The sequence below is a fragment of the Haliaeetus leucocephalus genome, unplaced genomic scaffold, assembly GCF_000737465.1.
Source record: "Haliaeetus leucocephalus isolate CR32 unplaced genomic scaffold, Haliaeetus_leucocephalus-4.0 Scaffold616, whole genome shotgun sequence".
In the NCBI taxonomy this organism is placed as follows: domain Eukaryota; kingdom Metazoa; phylum Chordata; class Aves; order Accipitriformes; family Accipitridae; genus Haliaeetus; species Haliaeetus leucocephalus.
Window position 1 is genome coordinate 6,114,701 of NW_010973052.1, and position 21,451 is coordinate 6,136,151.

The 21,451-nt window shown below is 39.4% G+C and overlaps 1 protein-coding gene across 1 annotated transcript; it reads left to right on the forward strand.

The window, feature by feature from the left end:
- Positions 1 to 1,274: 1,274 nt before the first annotated feature.
- RAB38 (RAB38, member RAS oncogene family) lies at positions 1,275 to 21,166 on the forward strand. The gene is made up of 3 exons (XM_010578252.1): positions 1,275 to 1,513; positions 9,406 to 9,686; positions 20,936 to 21,166. Exons 1-3 carry the CDS (start codon positions 1,309 to 1,311, stop codon positions 21,086 to 21,088), a joined length of 639 nt encoding a protein of 212 aa, XP_010576554.1. The 5' UTR covers positions 1,275 to 1,308; the 3' UTR covers positions 21,089 to 21,166.
- Positions 21,167 to 21,451: the final 285 nt, after the last annotated feature.

The window sequence follows — 21,451 nt, forward strand, 5'->3', positions numbered from 1 at the left end:
AGTTTAGACACTGATTATAAAAGATTGCATAACGTAAGTGTTCTGAATTCTTTGTCTATCCAGCTTTTTGGATAGATGACAAATTTCTAATGCCATTTCAGTGCACATTTGGATAAAAACTCCATCAAATGATATTTCAATAAGTGTAAAATATGTTTTCCTTTTATCAAGATGATCCATAAATGTGAAAATCGTTCATGGATGAGTTTCAGACAATATTAAAATTCTGGGGGTTTGCTATCAAAACCTTTAAAAGAATCAAACATCTCTAGGTAATGGGTAGGGTTCTCCAGCTAAGCTGCCAAGTTGAAACTGTCACTGTGTTCTTCATTTAAAATATAGAGTCAATCATGTCAGTGGAATGATTTACTCAAATATGTTCAATTGTTTGCAAGTTTGATACCAGCTATTTTGGAAAACAGGGGACCGTTGAGACACTGGCATTCATATGCCCTAATGCTGTTATGCTTTCATAACTTCTGATTATCGGAGTCATGGGATAAATCTGGATTTTTTGCATTTTAGAGTCCAGTTGGATGAAAAAACAAAGCATAAGCTGTGTGCTGCATTCAGTAGATGTGAGCGTGCTTATAGGTACAGACAATCACAAATATATTAATGAAATTTAAAAATATGTATCTGCTCTAATTAAATTCATACAGCCCTCCTAGCGTGGACACATGTGAAGATGCTTTATATTGCTATAACTGCCAGTTCTAGTGCTATAATGGCATTCACACTGACTTACATTGATTAAAACCAAATCACATCCAAAGTTAAAGTCACACTGGTTTAATTTTTGCACTTTAACGGAGGTGTGAAACCTCTGAAAGGAGATTTCTGCTTTTTTGCAGTGACTGGCATTTTAAAGGTGTCTGGAAACAAGCATAGGGTGATAAATTATCACCAAGAAGACGGTGATTAAAAAAAGTATGTAAAACTAGCACACAACAGAAACACTGTCCTCCCAGTGAGGAGTGAAACAGGGACAGGACTGCTGCGTGAATTTTCCTGCAAAGTCTTCAGCAGCCAGACTAATCCCAGACACACCTCGTGCTGACCTTTACGCACACACACACAAAACTTTCTGGGAGACTTTCTTCCCCCAGTCCCTTGCTTACTTCATCTCCCAGCAGGGCTGCCTGCCGGACCTGGTGATCCTGCTTCCGTACAAAGGGAAAGAGCCTCCACCTCCCTTCTCTCCTTCCCTCCCCGGTTCCTCACTCCCTCTCTCCCCCTCGGCCGGGCAGGATTCCTCGGGCAGAGCATGCAATCAGTGCGCAGGGAGCAGCCGCAGCCGCAGGAAAGATGCAGAAGCACAATCAGAAGGAGCACCTCTACAAGCTGCTGGTGATCGGGGACCTGGGAGTAGGCAAAACCAGCATCATCAAACGTTATGTCCACCAGAACTTCTCCCCCCACTACCGGGCCACCATCGGGGTGGACTTTGCGTTGAAGGTGCTGAGCTGGGATGCTGAGACTGTGGTACGGCTGCAGCTCTGGGATATTGCGGGTGAGTACAGAGGAGAACCCTTTGCCCCATAACCCGTCCAGAGACAATACAAAATACAGACCCAAGTTCATTTGGACTAATCTTTAATTGGAAACTACCCGTGCCTATGCGGTGGGGGAGAGGAGATCGAGGAAAGAAAACTTTTAAGGGCAGGTTGAAATTTTGGAGTTTCCCTAAAGCCATCAGACCCCCAAACAAGGGGTGCCAGACTGAAACCTGCCCCGTCTGACTTTTTTCCCAAGCCCTTAGACACATGCGGGGACACGGGCACCTCTCTCCAAATGCCCCAATTCTTCCCCTGCAGCTGCTGCTGTTCAGCTTGCCTCATTAGACTAACAGATCTCTGTGACGGGAGGGAGAGGAACAAGAATTTCCTGTTACATCTGTTTAATTTGGTGGAAGAGATGAGGGATTCAATAAGATGGTTAAAATTATTCTTATAGTTTAAAAAATAAGGAGAAGGCAGCACTTAGTTACTTTATCAAAATACCTTCCTTCTTCCTTTCCTTCCTCTCTCTCCTACCTTCCTTCTTCAGCCCAATGAAATGTAAACAACTTCTGACATGCTTTGAAGAGAAGTGTTTCTATTTGGCAATAATCCTGGTTGTTAAAAATGTATTTACTCATGTTTACTTGTCCTTATTCCAACTTGTCCTTATTCCAACATCAAGCAAAAAAAGATAATTTACTCTGTGTGAAAAGAAAAAGAATAAAGAAGTCCAGCTATCCTTGCATGCTTACATAATTAAAAAATACAGACTCAACATTGTTGCTGTCAGTGCTTCGGGGGTTTTGTATTTGGCTTCCAATTAAACCCACAACTTTTTTTGCCACCCCCCTTGCTAGGAATTAATCATTTTTGATTCAGTCCACAAAATAAAAGTTTATCTCAATGGCATATTTCGCATGCTGTAAGTAATCATTTTTTATTTAGTGTATGTAGGAATCCAAGTACAGCTATAACACAATAGCTTACAGCAAGAAGGAGGGCATTTTAAAACTCAATTAAATTAAGAAGTCACATTTGTTAAGTAGGGAATAGAGGTGAAAATTATATCAGCTGTTAGGCAACCGTGCCAGCCTGTGGCCTGAGCTGCGGGTTCAGTGATCTAGTCTGGAGCAGCAAGGAGTAAAACTAGTGAAATGAGAAAATTCCTGACATTCTTATCTGTGGAGGGAGTGCCTTTCTTCTACACTTAGCTGCCTCATGTCTGAGCTCTGAATTTGGCACCAAGGTACTAAAACTTATGCAACAACACTGCTTTATGCAAAACATGCATAACCTAGGCTTTTTTGCACATCAGTAGAGTCTTGTGGTTTTATGGTATTAAATACATGTGTGCTCGGTTTTCCTTATTAAAAGTTGGAATAATGGGGAAAGCATTGCTTTTATTGCTCACCAGTGACCAATTATATCCAGAAATACATACACGCCCAGCAAAACTTTGCTGCATAAGAAAAAGTATTTAATAGTAAATTCTGAATGCATCAGGGACTTAAAGAATGTATTTGCATGCCTTGTTTCAGAGATTTATTACGCTACTAATCATGTGCTGGCGGATCATATGATGTAGCTTTCAGTCAGACTGCAGAAGCAATTACACCAAGTTGTAGTACTGAATGACTAGCATGCTTTCTGAGTTATCACACATGACAGAGAGAATTACAGCATAGTACTAAATTTCATATGAATTGCTCAATTCAAAGCATCTCTGTGAAGGTCAAGACAGTGGCTGGTAATAAAAAGAGTTGCTGTCTTAGTTTTAATGACTTCTGTGTAAGGAGCTTTAGCTGTTGATGGCGATACAGAGAAAATAGGTTCTGTAAGCAACATGCTGAATTCAGATCAGCGTGGCGCTGGCATAGAAGTTATCACGAATAAGGCATCTAGCTGGTGAGAAAAAAAAGTTGTTTAAAAATGAAAGCAAAGTAAAACAGATTGGAAATATGGAGGGAATGGAAGTGTTTTATCCTGACTGTGGCTGGTCATATATCACCACTTGCAAAACAGAAATAGGCAAGGATAAGAGGGAGGAAAATAAAATCTCCGGTCTCAGAACATCCTCCCTCTTTTGGCAGAATCTCTGTTATTAGGTCATGTTTATCTTTGGGGGTAAAGCAATAAATTTTCAGTCTCTAACCAAGCTGGAGGATGCTGGCTTAGCATTCAGGACATCTTGAATTGAAGCAAATGCTGCAAATGCATCACTATATGAATACATATGTGTGTGTGTATATATCAGGTATCATTTTAGCTCTTACATCCTCTCCTCCCCCTCCATTATACAGCCAGTAAACTTACTACTAAGTGTTATGTATCGTCTTCCTTGCACTTTGCTGTGTGGATCAGTGGGTAGTAAATTATTTAACAATCTAGAAATAATATTCTCAAAGAGGTTTTGAGTAAAACTAGTCTCAAGATTATCCACATTATTAGTAGTATTTACATACATGGTGACTTCATGGGAGGAGCGACATACTCCAGCCGTGGTAGGACCAAGGATTTTACCCTTGTTTACCATTACAGACATAAGAAGAAAAAGCAAATTTGGTTCATCTGGTGCCATCCTGTTTCATATTTAAATGTAGTTTATATTTCTGTAACATATTTTTCTGTATTCTTTAATTTGGTAAACAAAACTATAGTAAGATCTAATAGCTAAATGCTGAAACTGCATTTACTTAGTTGAGACATAAATGCTAAACAGTAAGGATAACTAAGCATTAGAAAAATTAATTCAGGGGTAAGGTGGGTTCTGCATCACATAATATTACATTAAGACTTGGGGTTTTTTAACAGATAATATATTCTTGAAGCTATGGGTGTTAGGAATAATTGGACAAAACTTCATGGTTTATGATGTTATGATATCTGTAACAATGCAATGGCATTAATATCTATGAATTTATGTCTGATTCAGTGAAGTGTCTAAGTTTCAAGTGACTGAATTTTCACCGTTGCATTTGGGAGGAGATACACATGGTAAAATTCTCCTTGTCTTTAATTTCCTCACGACAGTTCCACTTTATTTCATTGAATGTCCCAAATTCTCAGTTCTGCTGTTCATGACCCTGTTGAAGTGTGCCATCACCTCTACTGCTGTGTCATACATCTTCAAATCTTGCTCCTCAGTCAAATTTTTTTTGTTGTTGTTTCCTTATCTTTTCTGCTGCCTCTGTACGAGTGTCCTTTAGATTCATTGACAGATTGTTAGAAGGAAAGCTTTAAAAGAAACTCCTGATCCTATTTTGAAGAAGGCTGCTGTGGTGAGGGCGACCCTGCAGATGCAGGCTGGGACCGCTTTTGAAGAAACCAACTCTTGCAGACAGCAGATCCGGGTGCATTTGCTATTCACTTCTCTGCAAGGCTGCTCCCAGTGCTGCTGTCTGTGTTTCGTGTCCAGACAGCCCTGAGATTTCTCTGACCAGCTTTAGCGGCAGATTTACTGCAGGGAGCAGCTCTGCGGAGGGCAGAGAGCGGCACCTCGGAGCCTTCGCCCTCCCCTGCCACTTATTTCGCAGCCGTGTCAGCATCACCATTACCCCTCCCGCTGCGTATGGGTGGGCTGGAGTATTCGTTGCTACCAAAACTGCGTTGGTTTGCTTTTGCAAGGCTGGTTCTCATCTCATAAAGAGTTGGACCAATGCATTGGAGACATCCACGCAATACCAGTGGTGAAAGAACAGTTTTTTCCCTTTCCCTGCAACTTTCACTTTAGGGAACGGCAGTCTTTGCACAGATCTAGGCAAATGTCTCTGCAGTTGTGAAGTTTTTAAGACTATTATGCTCCAGAAGGAGTAAACGGACTGTTCACTAATGCCAGGCACAGCACATCCTCAGCAGTTTAGGCTTTTAGTGGCTGCTAAGCATTGCAGTACATATGCATAAATAAGATAGTCATGGTGATTTCTAGGCTAAGTTACCTTGAAATTACTGTTCTGCAAACATAAATAAGTCCCTGGCTGTGGTGCTTTTATTTCAGTATAGATTTGTGGTGGGATCCGTGGGCCTGATCCTTCTGACAGCCTGCTTTTCCCACATTCTGGGGTGGTGAATACCACCTCAAGGCTTGCTTAAGTTTCAATCCATAAAGGCAATGACTTGAATTCAGGGGTGAAAATTCTGATAGTTATTTTAAAGTGAAAGGTAAAAAACGTTTAAATCTTCTCCACAATTTCCAGCTTCTCATTGTTGGCTAAAAGCCCTCTGTAAAGCGTGGCGGTTCTCAGAAGCTTTTGCCTCTTAGGATGGGGGATGGCGGCAAGAAGTAAAACCCATTGTAAAATGGAGAATTAGGCAGTTTTAATCAATTTTTGTCTTGTACTATATTTCAGATACTGTGGTTGAGACAGTGGAAATTATCTGAGTTTTAGCACTTTATCATTAGTTTTTGTAACTTTGTCAGAGATGATAGTGGTTAGTGAAAATTTTAGATTTCTGTACAAGTCATGCTGGCAAATTTGTGTGGGGTGCATTTTTATAAACTATGAAAATTCAGCTGTTGATGGCTTTAAGCCCATGAAATGATACCTTTCCCTGCTGCAGAGGTGCCACTGAGATTAGGATAAATGTGCAGGTATGTGTCATTCAGACAGGGAGTTCTTCCCTTTAATGGAAATATTGTTGCTTTGGCACCTTGGTCTCACTGGGTTCACTTCAAAATGGGGTAGGATTCATCTGGTTTAACAATTAGACATCTGGTACTGAACCATCTCAGTATAAGCTACTCACCCTGGGCTCTCCAGGGGGTTGAGGGTAGAGATTAAATACCTCCATAATGAAGCTTATGTGACCACTCTTAAATGTCTATCCTTGCTTAGCAGATGCCCTCTAGATATCTCTTCTCAGTCTCTGACTACAAAGGGACCCTAATCTTAGCTGATTTTTGGAACCTAAGTTAGGGCTGATGAATCCCAACGTAAAGCACTGTCTCAATGGGCAAAGGCCATCAGACTCATGGGATTTGATGCCAAATGTCAGCGGCCTTGCAAGGGATGCAGTAAAGTACCATGGGCTAGATCAAACAAACACTTCACAGTTTTCTGACCTTTCCAATGAAGAGCAAAACCCATCTTCCCCAGTCCCTCTTGCAATAAAGCAGATTCTAATGTTCAAGGCTGCCTGCAAGATACTGCTGGATACCTAATGGTTCATCTATTTTCTAGCCTAATTACTGCCTAAGCCATTGTGTTGCTGAAAACCTAAGGCCAGATTCTGACACCTTCAATACATCAAACAGTGCCTATTTTTATGAGTAATTCTGCTAAATGAAAAAGTTTTAGGAACCTCATCTATTAAGATAGGTACTTGTTCACGTAAGGGAGAATCTTTGGAAAAAAGAGTCCTTCTGGATCCTTAGACACAATATTTAGCTCTCCAAGCACAATGCAAACACCAAAGATCACTTTTTTCACAATGTAAATTAAATAAAAGTAAAGCCATTATGCAAATGACATAAAACTAAAAGTCTGTGATTTACAAACTACCTCTTTTTCCTTTCAAAGTTGCATAATGTCTTTATGCCAAGTGTGTTCATGTACTAATTGCAACTGATGGGGAAAAAGACCACTTCAAAAAGGGTTTAGGCACTTTATTCAACCAGCAGCTCCATTCTTTCTCTTTCTTTGAAGTGATTGATGATGGAAATTGGTGAGCTTTGTCCTCCTGCATAAAGCTGCTTTTACAAACATGGTGGCTTTTCTGTGCAGTGAAAAACCTAGGTATCTGCAAAAGCAGCTGGAAGCAGGAGGAAGAATCAGTGGCATACCATTTGTCAGAACTTTGTGAGCCACTACTAGCCAGAAGATCACATCATAAGAGCCTTTTATTCCTCTAATAACTTTGATTGTTTGTGATGAATGATTTTATGCTGCAAATTAATAATTTAGTTCTTCTTCTATGACAATATCCCACCTATCTTTGAGATCTGTGTCCCAATGAACATGTGTAAGGCTCAAGTTTAACTGTTCTTACATCATCTACAGTGCAAACATCTCAAGAACTTTGCATGAGAAGTATAAAGTATCACTGAAATACAATATGCATTAAAACCTAATTATTTATGTTGCTGCTTGCCTCACTGCTAAGTTTCTGATCAGACCTTGACTTTTGTTTGAAGGCACCTTCTTGCAGATGAAAAAAAAAATTACTCAACAAGGAGATTATGGAACAGCACATGACTTAGCCATTCATCTGATTAGCCCACTGATAGGAATCATAAGACATTTTAATAAAGGATAGCCATAAGAAATTTTCAATATGACCTCATATTTCCCAGAAATGATATATTTCTATCTTGCTTTATCAATGGAACACAGTGTTTATTTAAGGTAAAAAAAAAATCTAACATGAATTTGGAGAAGACAGACATCCACTTTTGGTTTCTGTACCATGTGAATGACTTTCTCCTTGCTGCAACAGCTAGCACATAAAACCAAAGATAAACATCACAAACAGATGGTGCTGACCCCGTAAGTGCACTCAGTGCTATTTCCATTAAATGAAACTGCATGGTCTAAAAGCCCAGTGATCAGCACTCTTCAGTTCTCATCCCAGCCTTACATCTGACAGCACAATTTCCATCAGATAAAACCTCCACAGGTAACCTTCCTAGGGTCAGAGGCAGACCGTCAATCTTCTTGTCTTCCTAACCTGCTCAAAATTATGCACGTTGAAAAAATAAGGTTAGAAACAGGTTTCCATTGGATGTTGTCTGCTCTCATAGCACCTTTTCTCAGCTATGAAACATATGGTTAAATGCAATAATTGTCTTGCTTAAAGGCTGCTGTTGTCATGAGATGTTTCAGGAATTTATAATTCTTCTTTTTTTGGATCACATCTCAGCAGTAGACATGGAATGGAAATAGAATAGTAGACAATAGAATGGAAATTCTATTTTTTCACTTCAAGAAAAATTCCGTATAATTTATTTCCATTCTTGGAAACATTTTTTCAAAGTTACATGCAAACAGCATATATATTAACAAACCCACTGCTGACCAACATACCACATCCTGACATCAAGTGTGTTAATTTTTTACACTGCTAATCATATAAAATGATAGATATTTACAAATGTCCATATTTGAATATAATAATATATTGCTAGTTCACAAAAATACTGTAAATAACTTCCCAGAAAACACTCTGAATTCAGCAAATAAAACCATAAAGCTTCTGAACAGATCTAGTGTGAAACATCTCCTCCCAGATCTTTTCACTGGAGCAATACAGCTCTTCATATCGCTACTGCTGTGCTATTTCTTGGAATACTTTCCACGTTTCTAAGGCTTTAAATTCACCTTTCTCACCTCTGTGTTTTAGTTTGCCAGTAAAACTATATTCATAATGACTCTAATGTCTGGTGTGGCTCCAGAGCTTCATTATGTTACTGTTGATTATTATCACTTGCATGAGAATATGCAGGATCCTCTTCATGCATGAGCAGATCAGTTGTGTTAACATGTTTCCCACAAAATACCATATTATCAAGGAGCTTGCAATCTGGTACCTAGATTTTTTCTGACTCCTTTTTAAAGTCCTTTAACGCACACCAAGACTCTTGGTGCTGTCCACAGACCTAGAAATCTGGCAGCTTAATAAGACTGTACACTGAAGTTCAAGCTTGTCATAGAATTATTAAATTCCCTTGGATGTTTGCTTTAAAACTCCTTTTTCATGCTATACTCTCTTGCATTTTCATACAAATGAGTCTGGCATGGTACTTACCATTATTTAGACAAAGGGTAGCTTTCCAGTGACTTACAAAATGAAGTTCTACCTTCAGTAATGTTCTCTTAGAAAACCTGCTATGTGAAATATTGACCTAGATTGGAAGCAGTGATTTTTACAAGGTGGTGGTTTTTTTCCCCTCCTACTTTCTTCATCACAGGTCAGGAAAGATTTGGAAACATGACCAGAGTATATTACAGAGAGGCCATGGGGGCATTTATTGTCTTTGATGTTACAAGACCTGCAACATTTGAAGCAGTGACAAAATGGAAAGAGGATTTGGACTCTAAGTTGGTTCTTCCAAATGGTAAACCTGTGCCGACAGTCCTCTTAGCAAACAAATGCGACCAGGGAATAGATGTTCTTATGAACAACGGCATCAAGATGGATCAGTTCTGCAAAGAGAATGGATTCGTGGGCTGGTTTGAAACATCAGCCAAGGTAATGTTTTCATTTCTTTTTAAATGTTTCTTCAAGTACAGAGAAACTGGTTCCTACAATAGTTCATTTGGTCAAAATGTGTACCTTGCAAAGCTCCTTTCTTGGTGGAATTAATTAAAGATGAATTTGTAAATTAATAAATTTCTATTTCTTATAGGCCTTTTATTCCAAAGCAAACTATATGCAACGTTCTGAAATGCAGCTGCTCTAATATGATAGGCCAGCAGTAAAGGATGTAAGTGGTCAACAACTTACTGTGTAATAGCCTGTGGAAGAAGACGACCTTTGCCGAGGCAAAAAAGCCACCTCTTATGAATGATATGAGGATACTTTTCGTAATTCTTAACAGTGAATATTATCTATAAATATTTATATAACCACTTTGCCTGAGAAATGCTGATTTGAGACAATAGCTTTATTGTGTTAGATTCCAGAAAAAAAGTCAGTCTATTGTAGCGCTTGTACGATGTTTACAGTTGTAAGCTCTCATTCTCAAAAGCCTTTTCAAAAAAATCACATATCTGGGGAGAAAGGAAAGATCAGTGGTCAAAGTGCCAAATGAGCTGCTCTGAGGTTCAATTCCTTGCCTTAGTACAGATTTCCTGGGTGCCTATAAGAAAATTGAGATAAAAATCAGAAAGGGCACTGGGACTTTCAGAGTATAAAGGTCCAAGGTACAGTGGTCCTGTATACCAATTTGAGATCTCTCAGATAATCTCAGTGCATGCAAGATTTGGAGTGCTGGCATGTAAAATATTCATTTGAACACAACAGTTCAATGGATATTGTGTTTATTGCATTCTCCGATCATGAAAGCTGGTGTCATCATTAACAGCTCTGGGAAACATTTAGATGCTTTAAATGTAAACAGTTTGGCTCTGGTTTGACCTAGATTGTTAGTAGACTGAAAGCCAAAATGCTACATTCAATTGTTTAATTTCCTTTAAACACTTTATGAAAGTGACTTAAGAACCTTTGGAGTGTATAATTGTATACTTGTATTTTATTTTCTGGTCCTGACTCCTTTAAGCACTAATATTTAGACGTCTCACTTGTAATCAGCAGAAGTAACAGCAGGTGACTAGCAGCATGTCCTAGAATGCCTCAAGCATTGCATGAGCTCTGGGCTGAGATTACAGCCTTTCAATACTTAAAGGGGGCTTGTAAGAAAGATGGGGACAGACTTTTTAGTAGGGCCTGTTATGATAGGACAAGGGGTAATGGTTTTAAACTAAAAGAGGGTAGATTCAGACTAGATATAAAGAAGAAATTTTTTATGATGAGGGTGGTGAAACACTGGCACATGTTGCCCAGAGAGGTGGTCGATGCCCCATCCCTGGAAATGTTCAAGGTCAGGCTGGACGGGGCTCTGAGCAACCTGATCTGGTAGAAGATGTCCCTGCTCATGGCAGGGGGGTTGGACTAATTGCAGGGGGGTTGGACTAGATGACCTTTAAAGTTCCCTTCCAACCCAAACCATTCCATGATTCTGTGATTCTGTGTCTTTGTGGTCAGTGTCTTTGCTTTCCTACTGAATGGGTCTCAAAACTAGTCACTGTTTCTTCAAAATGCCGTTTTAGGGAGACATTTTGGTCTAGGTCAGTGTGTAAATTACCTTGCTGTACAAACAGGGTGCTTCCTATTCCTGCATATGCAGGACCTGCTTTGAATTCAGGTCTGTGGTTCTCTGCTGATTTGTGCTGGGTGAGGCCACCAGAATCCAGTGTTCCTTTCTAGGATAACCTAAATTTTACTATGGACAGTGTCTAGTTCTGGTTTAAGAAAGAGGCCAAGATCTCTTACATCAGCTTCTTCATGATAATTATGGCAGAAAGGTAACTATTCCAGAAAAAAAACCAACACCAAACCAAAACCCAGAGAGTGAAGCATTTGGAATGGCAGCTGTCAGTAGAACAAGTGCAGAGTTAGGGGATTATTACAGGACAAACTATTATTATTTGTATAAGGATTACAGATTCTGGCTCTTTCCAATATTCTATCAGGTGTGTAACTGCCTTTCAGGCCACAAATAACATGAAATACCTGGTTGTGAGTATTTGGGATCCAGTTCACCAGTGATGTGTAACACTTTGTATGGCTGTTTTCTTCAGAATTACTTTTTCTTCATTTCTGATATGTACGTGAGTCTGCATTTGCTGGAGACAAGAACTAATTCATTGAAAACTGAGGCCTGAAGGCAAAACCACCACAAAAATCATGTGGAGAGAAATGAGTAACAAATTGTTTTAAAATATCTCCCTCTGAAAGACTTTCAAAGAGAATGAGAGGGAACAGGATGGGCCGTTGTTTGAAGGATACAGGACCACAGTTTCATTATTTTAGGTTTGGATTCTAAAAGTCAAACAGCTGATCACTGCTCTTTGGCCTATGAGAAAGGAATCTGTACCATGAATTCCATACATCAGTCCCCAGCAAGCACCTGTCCATCTCTTAAAAAGAACAAACACATTTATTGTGCAAAGGGCCATTGCAGGTCATGACAGAGAATGAATGTACAAACAATTTTAAAGGCCACAGAGAGGTTTTACTGTGATGATGGAGCCTGTCTTAGGCATAATTATGGAAGTATAAAAGACATGTAAACTTTTAAAAAGTCACAACAGATGAAAAGTTTTCCAAGTTTTTCTAAGCCACATAGAATTAAGATTTTGATTTATCTTAAACAAAGGAAATATCTAGATCCTTCTTACTTTATTTAAGTCAGAAACCCAAGCAGTCCTCAGGTTACCAGTGCAATCCTGCAGAAACAGAAAGAAATCCAGCTATGACAAGACTTGTCTTCAAAAGCCACTGTGAAGGGAGCAGAGAGAGCTGAGGACACATGACTCTGGGACACGTGGCTGTCATCAGATTGTTCTCTGCTGCTATAGACTGAAGGCAAAGATCTGCTACTCTGCAATCCACACACCTGATTTCCACCCAGAACTGGAGGCTCCTGACTAAAATGATGCAAAGAAGAGTAATTCCACTAAAGACGGCAGAATCACAACATTTAGGCTAAGTTAGATCAGAATAATTTCCCCACTTGGTCGAAGTTCTGAACTAAAACCTACACATATTTTCTAAACAAAAGTTGTTATTACTGCTATTTTAAAATACTGAATGTTACATGTACCTGGTATACTCTCAGCCTAGGGCATATTAAATAATTGAACTCAGGTCTGGGGAAAATAAAAACCTAGCTATGTTTGCTATAGAGAATAGAAACTCTTTTCTGAGCAGAATAACACTGACAGAGAAGTCATCATATTGCAGCTAGCAGTTTTAGCAGTTCAAATAAGTAATAACTTCTTTTTGCGGTATCCTGGAATAATTAGATCTCCAGAGGTTTTCTGGAGACGTGCTTGGAAATGTTATAGCCTTCAGAGCAAACTGAATCTGATTTATGCATTTTGGAAAACAAAGGTGATTGCTTATAAAAATACATCTTAGTTCTGGTTGCCTTGCAGAAAGTAGCATGCTGTATATGTACCTACCATATTTCAAGCTGTCAATGGTCTGAATTTTTTGTCCATAGCACTGGCAGATTACACCAAAAAACATCACCCTATTATTCCCTGGTGCTGTTTTTCTTAAGTTAACTTCAATATAAAACATTTGAGCCACCTAATGCATTCTCATGTATTAGTTTTGATTCTTGCATTAATCTAAAGGAAATACTCAGCCTGTTCCAATTTTCCGCTCCCTACAAAGACAGAAGAATTTGTTCTGATAGTTTGCCATGTAAGAAGGGCCTTGTTGGGCAACAGGACAATGTAGTATAGTCACAAGTTATATGTATTGCCATATATCCAGTGGGGAGCCTGGTCTCTTTTATATATGAGTATTTAGTTTGCTCATATTGATTGCAGTCTGAAAGGCACATCCTCAGATAGTCACAAAATAACCCTTAATAGTAAATTCTTTAATAAATTTCATGACCACAACTATTGTGAAAGATGCATTTTTTTAAAGGAAGGAAATTTCTCCTTCCTGTCACACATTTAATTATCCAGCATGTGGCCAGAGTAGCTGAGAGCTCCACTCACATTTCCAAGCCTTTAAACTGTTTTCAGCACCATTCCTAGTTCAAAGAGGTGAGCTTTTGACCTGGATTAGAAAAGCAGCAATTTCAAGCTTATTATCATTTTATAATGAAAACGGAATTTGTGCGTCAAAACAGACAGCCAGGCAAAACTAAACGGGCTTGAAAATACCTACTGCAGAAATAGCTTGAAATACCTTACAACTGACCATAGCTGTGCTGTGATTATGCATGAGTTCCTCTTTTCCCCACTGTAATTCTGCTGTCAGCAATACAGAATTAGGTGAAAAAACATTCACATTTTGTCCAAATTGCCCAGAAGGGCTGGTAGCTGTGCTTTTCAGATCCTTACTGAAGTAGGTGAAGCACATGGCTCCTTGTCTGCTGAGCATCATGGCCTGGATAATAACATGTTCTTTCTCCAGATTTTGTCTGACAGGCAGTCCACAGTATGTCATAGTGCCCAAATGCCGAACTAGGAGTCAGGAGTCCTCTTTGACACTGATCTACGGGGTGACCTCCAAAAAGTCACTCTCTCCTCTGATCCAGCCTCTTCCACAAATCAAGGACAGCAAATCTGCTCATCTGACCAGTGAGCTCTGTGAACAAACCAAGCTCTACTAGCCCTTGTTTAAATCACAAATTCTTCAGTTCTTCTGGCTAGACAATTATTATGGAAGTTGAAGAAACCAAGCTATACAGTAGACTTGCAGAGGAACAGGATATGTGGTTTACATTTCCATATAGACAAATGAGGTTTGGACATGTATTTGAATTAGGCTGACACACTACAGCTAATCTGCTGATCTGGTAACTGAAACTAAAGCAATCCATTTAAGACTGCCAGACCCAGTTAGGGATGTATGGCTTCCTACATTGTCTTTTTAATTCACTCAAAAAAAAAAGTCTAACCAATCTCACTGCACAGAGCCCTAGAAGATATTTCAGCTTCTGCCATAAACCAAGAAATGAAGCTGACACCTAAGGCAGAAGCTTTCAGGTCAGATATACAGTCACTCTGTGCAGAATCCTCTGCAGAGTTTGTTTCCCGTAGCTAAAAGAAAAGGAGTTGATTCAGACTGTCCTACAGGTACTAGAGCTGTCCTATAGCTCTCTGGATCATTTCTATGAAATACGTTAGTTAGTGCTGGCCAAAGCTGGAAATTCACAGAATCACAAAATTTTAGAGGTTGGAAGGTCATTTAGTCAAACAATTTTGTTGCAGAATATTCAACAAGCTATAATAATGCAATCACAGAAATTATCTTGTTCTCAGGGTTGCAGTCACAGCAGTTCACATCCATGAATTTCATGTTCATGCATCCGGTTGGCTTTTAAATTGTATGGTTGTGTTTTTCGAGAAACACAACCACAGCAATACAGCACAACTTCTTAATAAGGCTCTGCTGCCAGCAGTTTCCAAGGGAGCTCTGCTAAGGGAATGTGTGGAGTCATTCCCTCAGATTGCTTGCTCCAGGGGAGCGCAGGTTAAAACAACTTGAAAGTCATTTCCCTGCTCCTGGATTTTAGTGCATTATAGAAATAAAATGTGGAAGCTACGTGTTTCTCACTCGGTTCCCATCTAATACCTGAATATTTCAGAATTTGTAAATGTTTATGTAAGAGAAGCCGATTTCGTTCAACTCCAGTAGTAGAGTCCAAGGTCACGTCTCTACGCGGCGCTGCCTTAGACCTCCCCACGTGCCCACGTTAGGTAGCTATGCCTGCATACACGTTGTTCTTCACCCTGGCTTTCAACATAAGACTCAGAAGCATCATATTCAGTCAGAGAAAGAAACTACTCAAATGTAGAAAGGGAGCAGTTTTATACTAGAAAGCAGACAGACAAATCTAAGATACCTGCATGGCAGAGAAAGAAAAATTTCATCTGGAAGTGAGACAGGCCCATAAAACTAGCAAAGGCCTTTTTTCTTCTGTAAAGAGCTAAGAGCAAGGCTAGTCTGAGGGGATTTATTTCATATATTAAAATGGAATGCTCTAAATGTTAATGTACTGCATCTGCATTAGAGATGACAGATAAGGGGGAAGGCAATCCAGAATGCAAAGAGGCTTGCTGAGCTTGTGTACTGCTTTGAGACACATTCAACAAAGTATTTATTTTCCCTTCAGTTGATTGTTGCATTACAAGAATACGACATTATTTCCCATAGCAATAGGTTCAAAGGTTTTAAATCATGCACCTCTCCTTCCCTGCCCTGAGTTGCTATCCTTTCCATAAAACTGCCCTTTGAAAAGATACATTTGAAGGAGATCGATCTACAAAGCAAACTGTAATTTCATTTGTGTCTTCCAGTGTTCCTTTCTGGCTTTCAGAGTTTGCTCAGAGTTATTTTCTTTGCCTTGCTTTGTTTGGTAATAAAATAAAGAGTAGCATGTGGTGATTTTCACTCTTGCATTCCTTCTTGATGGGGTCAGGAGAAAGACTGACTCAAGTAGTCAGACATCATCTCAGGAGATGGGTTCAGGTCCTTGCTCTGGCAGGTATTGGCAGGTTGATGCAGGGTAAGTCGTCTAGGGCTGGATTCACAACTCAGTTCTTGCATCACTGACTGTGATGATAGTGTCTTTCAGGTGCCGGGACTTACTGAGGCACGAAAGTCACAGAAATGGGTTAAGCACCTCAGGGGACAGGGCAAGGGGAGATGCCCAGGAAAAGAGTTTCCTAAAATCTAGCATGCTAAATCTAGATGTCCATGTGAGAAGTAGCAAAAGCAGGAAGAGAGGACTGATGGCAACAAAGGCACTGTAATATGGGTAAGATCCTTCCTTTTTGCAGTAAAAAGTACCTCATGAGCCTTGGGAAAGAAAGGTGTTGTGTTCCTACCTTATCATGAGAAGACTTCAAACTATGCCATCTCCCCCTTTCCAACTAGCCACCATGTGCTGGACCAGGTTTCATCCAGTTTCCTCTGTTTGGGGCTCTGCTTTTTCTCAATTTAATAAATGGCCATAGCAGCACTTCCCTATCACAGAAAGACGCTGTGTAGATAAACACATCAAAGATGCAGTGCTGAGTAATAGCAGCCTTAAAAGTAATATAGGTAGACAGACCTTACCCCGTATGTGGAGAACCGTGAAGGTAAAAGTGACCTCAGAGAAGGCTGGAAAACAAGATACAGCACTACAGGTGCATCTAGTACCGTGTCAAGAGCTAGATAACCCCTGAACATCTTGATGTTCAGAAGTGGCTCCAGCAAGTAGGCCCCTCAGTATGACCTAAAGAATTTGCTTAGAATATGAAAAGAAGTTAGTAAAAACAGGAAAAGGAGAGAAGGGACATGAGGGGAGAGGAGAGGAGAGGAGAGGAGAGGAGAGGAGGGGAGAGGAGAAGAGAGGAGAGAGAAGAGAAGAGAAGAGAAGAGAAGAGAAGAGAAGAGAAGAGAAGAGAAGAGAAGAGAAGAGAAGAGAAGAGAGAAGAGAGAGAAGAGGCAAGGCAAGGCAAGGCAACAAAATGAAACAAAACAAAATGAAACAAGAAAGAAAAAACTGTGAACTGCAGCAATCATTGCGTTTCCTGTGGTGTTCTGTGTAGAACAAAAGCCATAAGGGAGATGACAGTTAAGGCATTTCAACATAGAGACCCACTGAAAGACATCATTTCACTCTGTCACCTCACCTATATTTTGTTTCTTTTTTGAAACATAATTGATTTTATTTTTAGGCATAATTGGAGCTGTTTCCATGTTTCAGTACAATTAGTAGGTTGTCTGTGATTATTCCTCTCTGTCCAATCTTATACTGTGATTTGTTGGGTGGATTTTCACCTGCTCCTTTTTCTCTGTCCTTCCCTAGATTGCCTTTCAACACATCCTGCTCTCTAAAATTACCAGGTCTCTGGGTGTCTGTGTTTGGATAGCAGATCACCTTCTACTGTCTGCAGCTGCTTCGCTGCCTAGCAGAATATTGATTTTTCTTTTGCAAAACACACTGTAGAAGGAGAGGTGCAGAAATCAATATTTCATTAGACAGACCAGAATACAGCAATGTCTGTTCCACAGACCTAGGACACGGGAGTTGACACCGGAGGATTAGGGTTGTAACAAAAGGCGATAGTAGCATCAGAAAGCAAGTGGTCAAGGCACAGGGCTGGGACAGCAGGAGTTGCTTTATTGACATGAGCACAGGCTCCTTGCAGTGAGTGACTTAGCATGGCACTTCTCATCCGTACCACGTACCGGTTGTCGTCTGAACCATGGGAGAAGGCTGGAGCTAGACACGAGCTCAAAAAACAGTTGTGCTGTCTGCTGGGGTCACCCTTCCTTCTCTTGCTCCCCTTGTACCCTGGCAGAAATTTTCATCCACACAGCTTAGACAGTTCATATAGATGTTCAGGACGAGAAGATGCCTCTCCGATCCAACACACACTACGGACAGGACTTGTTATTCCTTTCCTCTCATACAGAACAAAAGGCTAAATTTTGATCGCGTGGATGCAAACGCTTTAAATAGTGAATCCTCGCAAACTGGCACATTTTGCTTGAAGAAGTAAAAGCACAGTCACGTAAACTTCAGCAGGCGCATCTGAAGGGATGGTGCTCTGGCAGAGAGGAAGGTGGGCATGGACCGAAAGCAGAAGCCTTTTCAGGAGGAATGGCCAGAGCTGGGGATGATCTCTATCTGTACCTAATCCCACTTCACAGATATTCAGGAGATCTGGACAGACACCTACCAAGGAAACAGCAAACTCAATCTAAAATGCAATTAACAATGTAATAAGGAATATGGGTCAAAATTGGTAAATACTTTCATTAAAAAGGAGAAAGAGCAATGCTTTTAAAAAGCTTTTTAAAAAGAGAAGCTTTTAATTTTCATATTCCCAAAAGTAAATATTTTGACTTTTCATGTCAAAACAATACTTGCATGTTCAAATTTGGCTTTCTTCCCCCCAAAAGCTATAGAGGTTTAAAAAGAGGTTTATTAATTCAATTTCACTTTGGTTTGAGTTCTGGCTGAAGTAAAGCAGCATTGGTTTTTCCTTCTGAATTTTTAGGTTCGGGTCTGGCACATGGACTTCCATCCATCACCAGTGGGGATGAGGGATGTCCACCTATACCCATTTTATGCTTTTGTTCTTCCCCCTTTCCCACTCTTATAAAATGCTGATCTTAAGCCTCTGACAAAGAGGTTTTCTGTTAATACATCTGAATTAATCAATTTGGGCACAATCTCAGATAGTCCCTAAGGCATTATTGAAAAAATGCATGCTGCCATCCCAAGAGAGAAGTAGCACATGTGTAAATGAAATGCTTCTCAGTCCATTAATAAAAGAAAACACAACACGAAAGATTTTTACTTCTGTGGTTTTGTGCATTTAACAATCCTGTTTTGTCTTCAGCTTTCTAAGCAGTACTGAGAGATAGTTTTCATTGTCTATTTTTTCTAATAAAATTTCACAGTGTTCTGAAAAAGACTTTTGGTACATGCTTGAGGAATTTGCTTGTCTGGTCAGAGAGCGCCACGTGATACAGTAACATTTTAACATCTCAGTACGGAGCTAATTCCCAGCTCTGTATTACTTTCTAGGGGTTAGTATGTAAATGACTTGTCTAAAGATTTGGGTTTTTACAACCAACTGATATTCTTTACAGGCCAAAGATCAAATATTTAAGTTCACTTGTGTACTTGAAGAAACCTGTGAAATCTTGGTACTAATTAACATTTTCAGTTAGATCCCCAGATTTCAGCTCTTTACTGTGGTGCAAGGGGATGGTCAATGGAGTTTGTGGAGCTCTGCTGTTGATTTCAAGGGGATTAGAAATCAGCCTCACAGAATCCATTATTTTAGCATTTGATCTTCATATAATTGTACCATGTCTACTGAAACGTACACACGTATACTTTGGTTTCTTTCTTTTATATCTGAACTTCATACTTAAACATCTCATCTGACTTTTTTTGAACATTCACATGCAAAAAAAAATGTTTCGCATGTTAAAATTTTACAGGTTATTTTATTAATGATGCTGAATTGATGCTGTGCATTTGCTGAAGGTAGATTTCACGGCATTGTGTGCATGGCTGTTTATGGTCTCAGTACAACAGGCTCCATCCAGATTCAGCTTGGAAACCTGGGAAATCTTAGATTGAAAACAAAAACATAATCTTTATGGAACAAGAGGAGTATGTGCATATACATAAATACATACATATATATTTGTATGGATTTCTATATGTATGTATGTGGGTGTGTGATATGATTTCCCAGAAGATTGAAGCTGCAGTGAGGTTTCTATCTCCCATCATATAAAATAAGTAATCAATGCCAATAGTTAGAGTAGAAGAGTGTCTTTTGTGCCAGAAAGCCTGACTTTTCAGTCCAAACATATCGGTGGCTCTCATTAAAAAAAAATCCTTACTCAGCATTACTGCTTATTTTGTATGCTGTGCTGAGCTGTGTCTCACTGATCAGGTTGTTTCAGCTTTGCTTATTCTACAAACAGAGTAAGGGTTGCTGCAAGTTAAATGTGCTGTTGAAGTAAGGCACATGTAGAAAAAGACATGCTTTGCGTTTCGTTCTAAACCCCTAGGGTGAGAATTTCTGTCTTACAAATGAAACCAGTGGTGATATATCTCTTCTGAAGCAGTACATTGGAGATAAGTCAACCTCAACAAAAAATGAGGACTCAGAAAGATAGAACTTTTTTTACTGTTTTGTGAATAATTTGAGATTGTATCATTTGTTCAGTGAATCTGGTTCATCACAGGTGTCATACAATGTGAGCATTGTATACAGAAATCTTCCGCAAACCATGGAAAAGGCTTTAAAAAATAAGTGCTATTGATGGCTGTAATTGCTGATAGGTAATTAATAATTTGAAAATCACAGTAACCATCATTCAAGCAGTCAGATATGGACTCTGGAGCTTTCCTTCAGGCATCTGTCTTTAACATCCCTCTGGCATTTGTTTAGTTTATTGAAGCAATCAAATCACCAAGAGTTTGGGGTAAAATAAAGTGAGCTCTGTGTATAATTTAAAAGAGATATGAATCATAATATACATAAAACCTAACTAACTTAAAAGCTACAGTAAGCATTATTTAATACAGTCAATTTTTGAAAGCTGTTTATTAAGGAAAGTAACATTTGATGTTGCCTAGAGAAAAGTTTAATTATGCACAGGAAATATGCAGCATGGGGTAATTAATATTGACTAATCAACCTCTCTTTCTCTTTCACTTGCAGGAAAATATAAACATCAATGAAGCTTCCAGATGCTTGGTGAAACACATAATTGCTAGTGAGAGTGATCCAGTTCAGTCTATTGAACCAGATATTATAAAACCACATTTGAATTCCTCCAAGATTGTCAGTTGTTCAGCTTGCTTTAAATCCTAAGAGACTTCCAGACTATTACAAGAGCTGAACAACTATGATTCACAATTTATACTTTATCCAACATATCCAGCCTGCCCAGATTGTCCATAAGCAGATTGCCATTTTCTCAGAAATATACTTAAATATTTCCATAATTTTTTGACAGCTAAAATTTATTATGAGCTGTTCATCGATAGCAACTATTCAAAACTGTCTTTGGCTACTGGTCAAATAAGACTCATGGTGATGGCTGTTTTTTCCCAGTTGGGTAGCAACACCAGTGATATAAAAAACTTATTTCTTTGCAATGTGGTTTCTGAAAGCTTATATTTGTGATGTGACTGCAGCAATACCCTACTTGTCCACTGGTCCTCCAGCCTGTCT

What these genes read in the sequence shown, in the direction of transcription:
- RAB38 (XM_010578252.1), top strand. Translation starts at nt 1,309, where the DNA reads ATGCAGAAGCACAATCAGAAGGAGCACCTCTACAAGCTGCTGGTGATC. An exon ending in GCAGCTCTGGGATATTGCGG is followed by an intron (nt 1,514 to 9,405) that starts GTGAGTACAGAG and finishes TCTTCATCACAG; the next exon opens with GTCAGGAAAGATTTGGAAAC. An exon ending in GGTTTGAAACATCAGCCAAG is followed by an intron (nt 9,687 to 20,935) that starts GTAATGTTTTCA and finishes TTTCACTTGCAG; the next exon opens with GAAAATATAAACATCAATGA.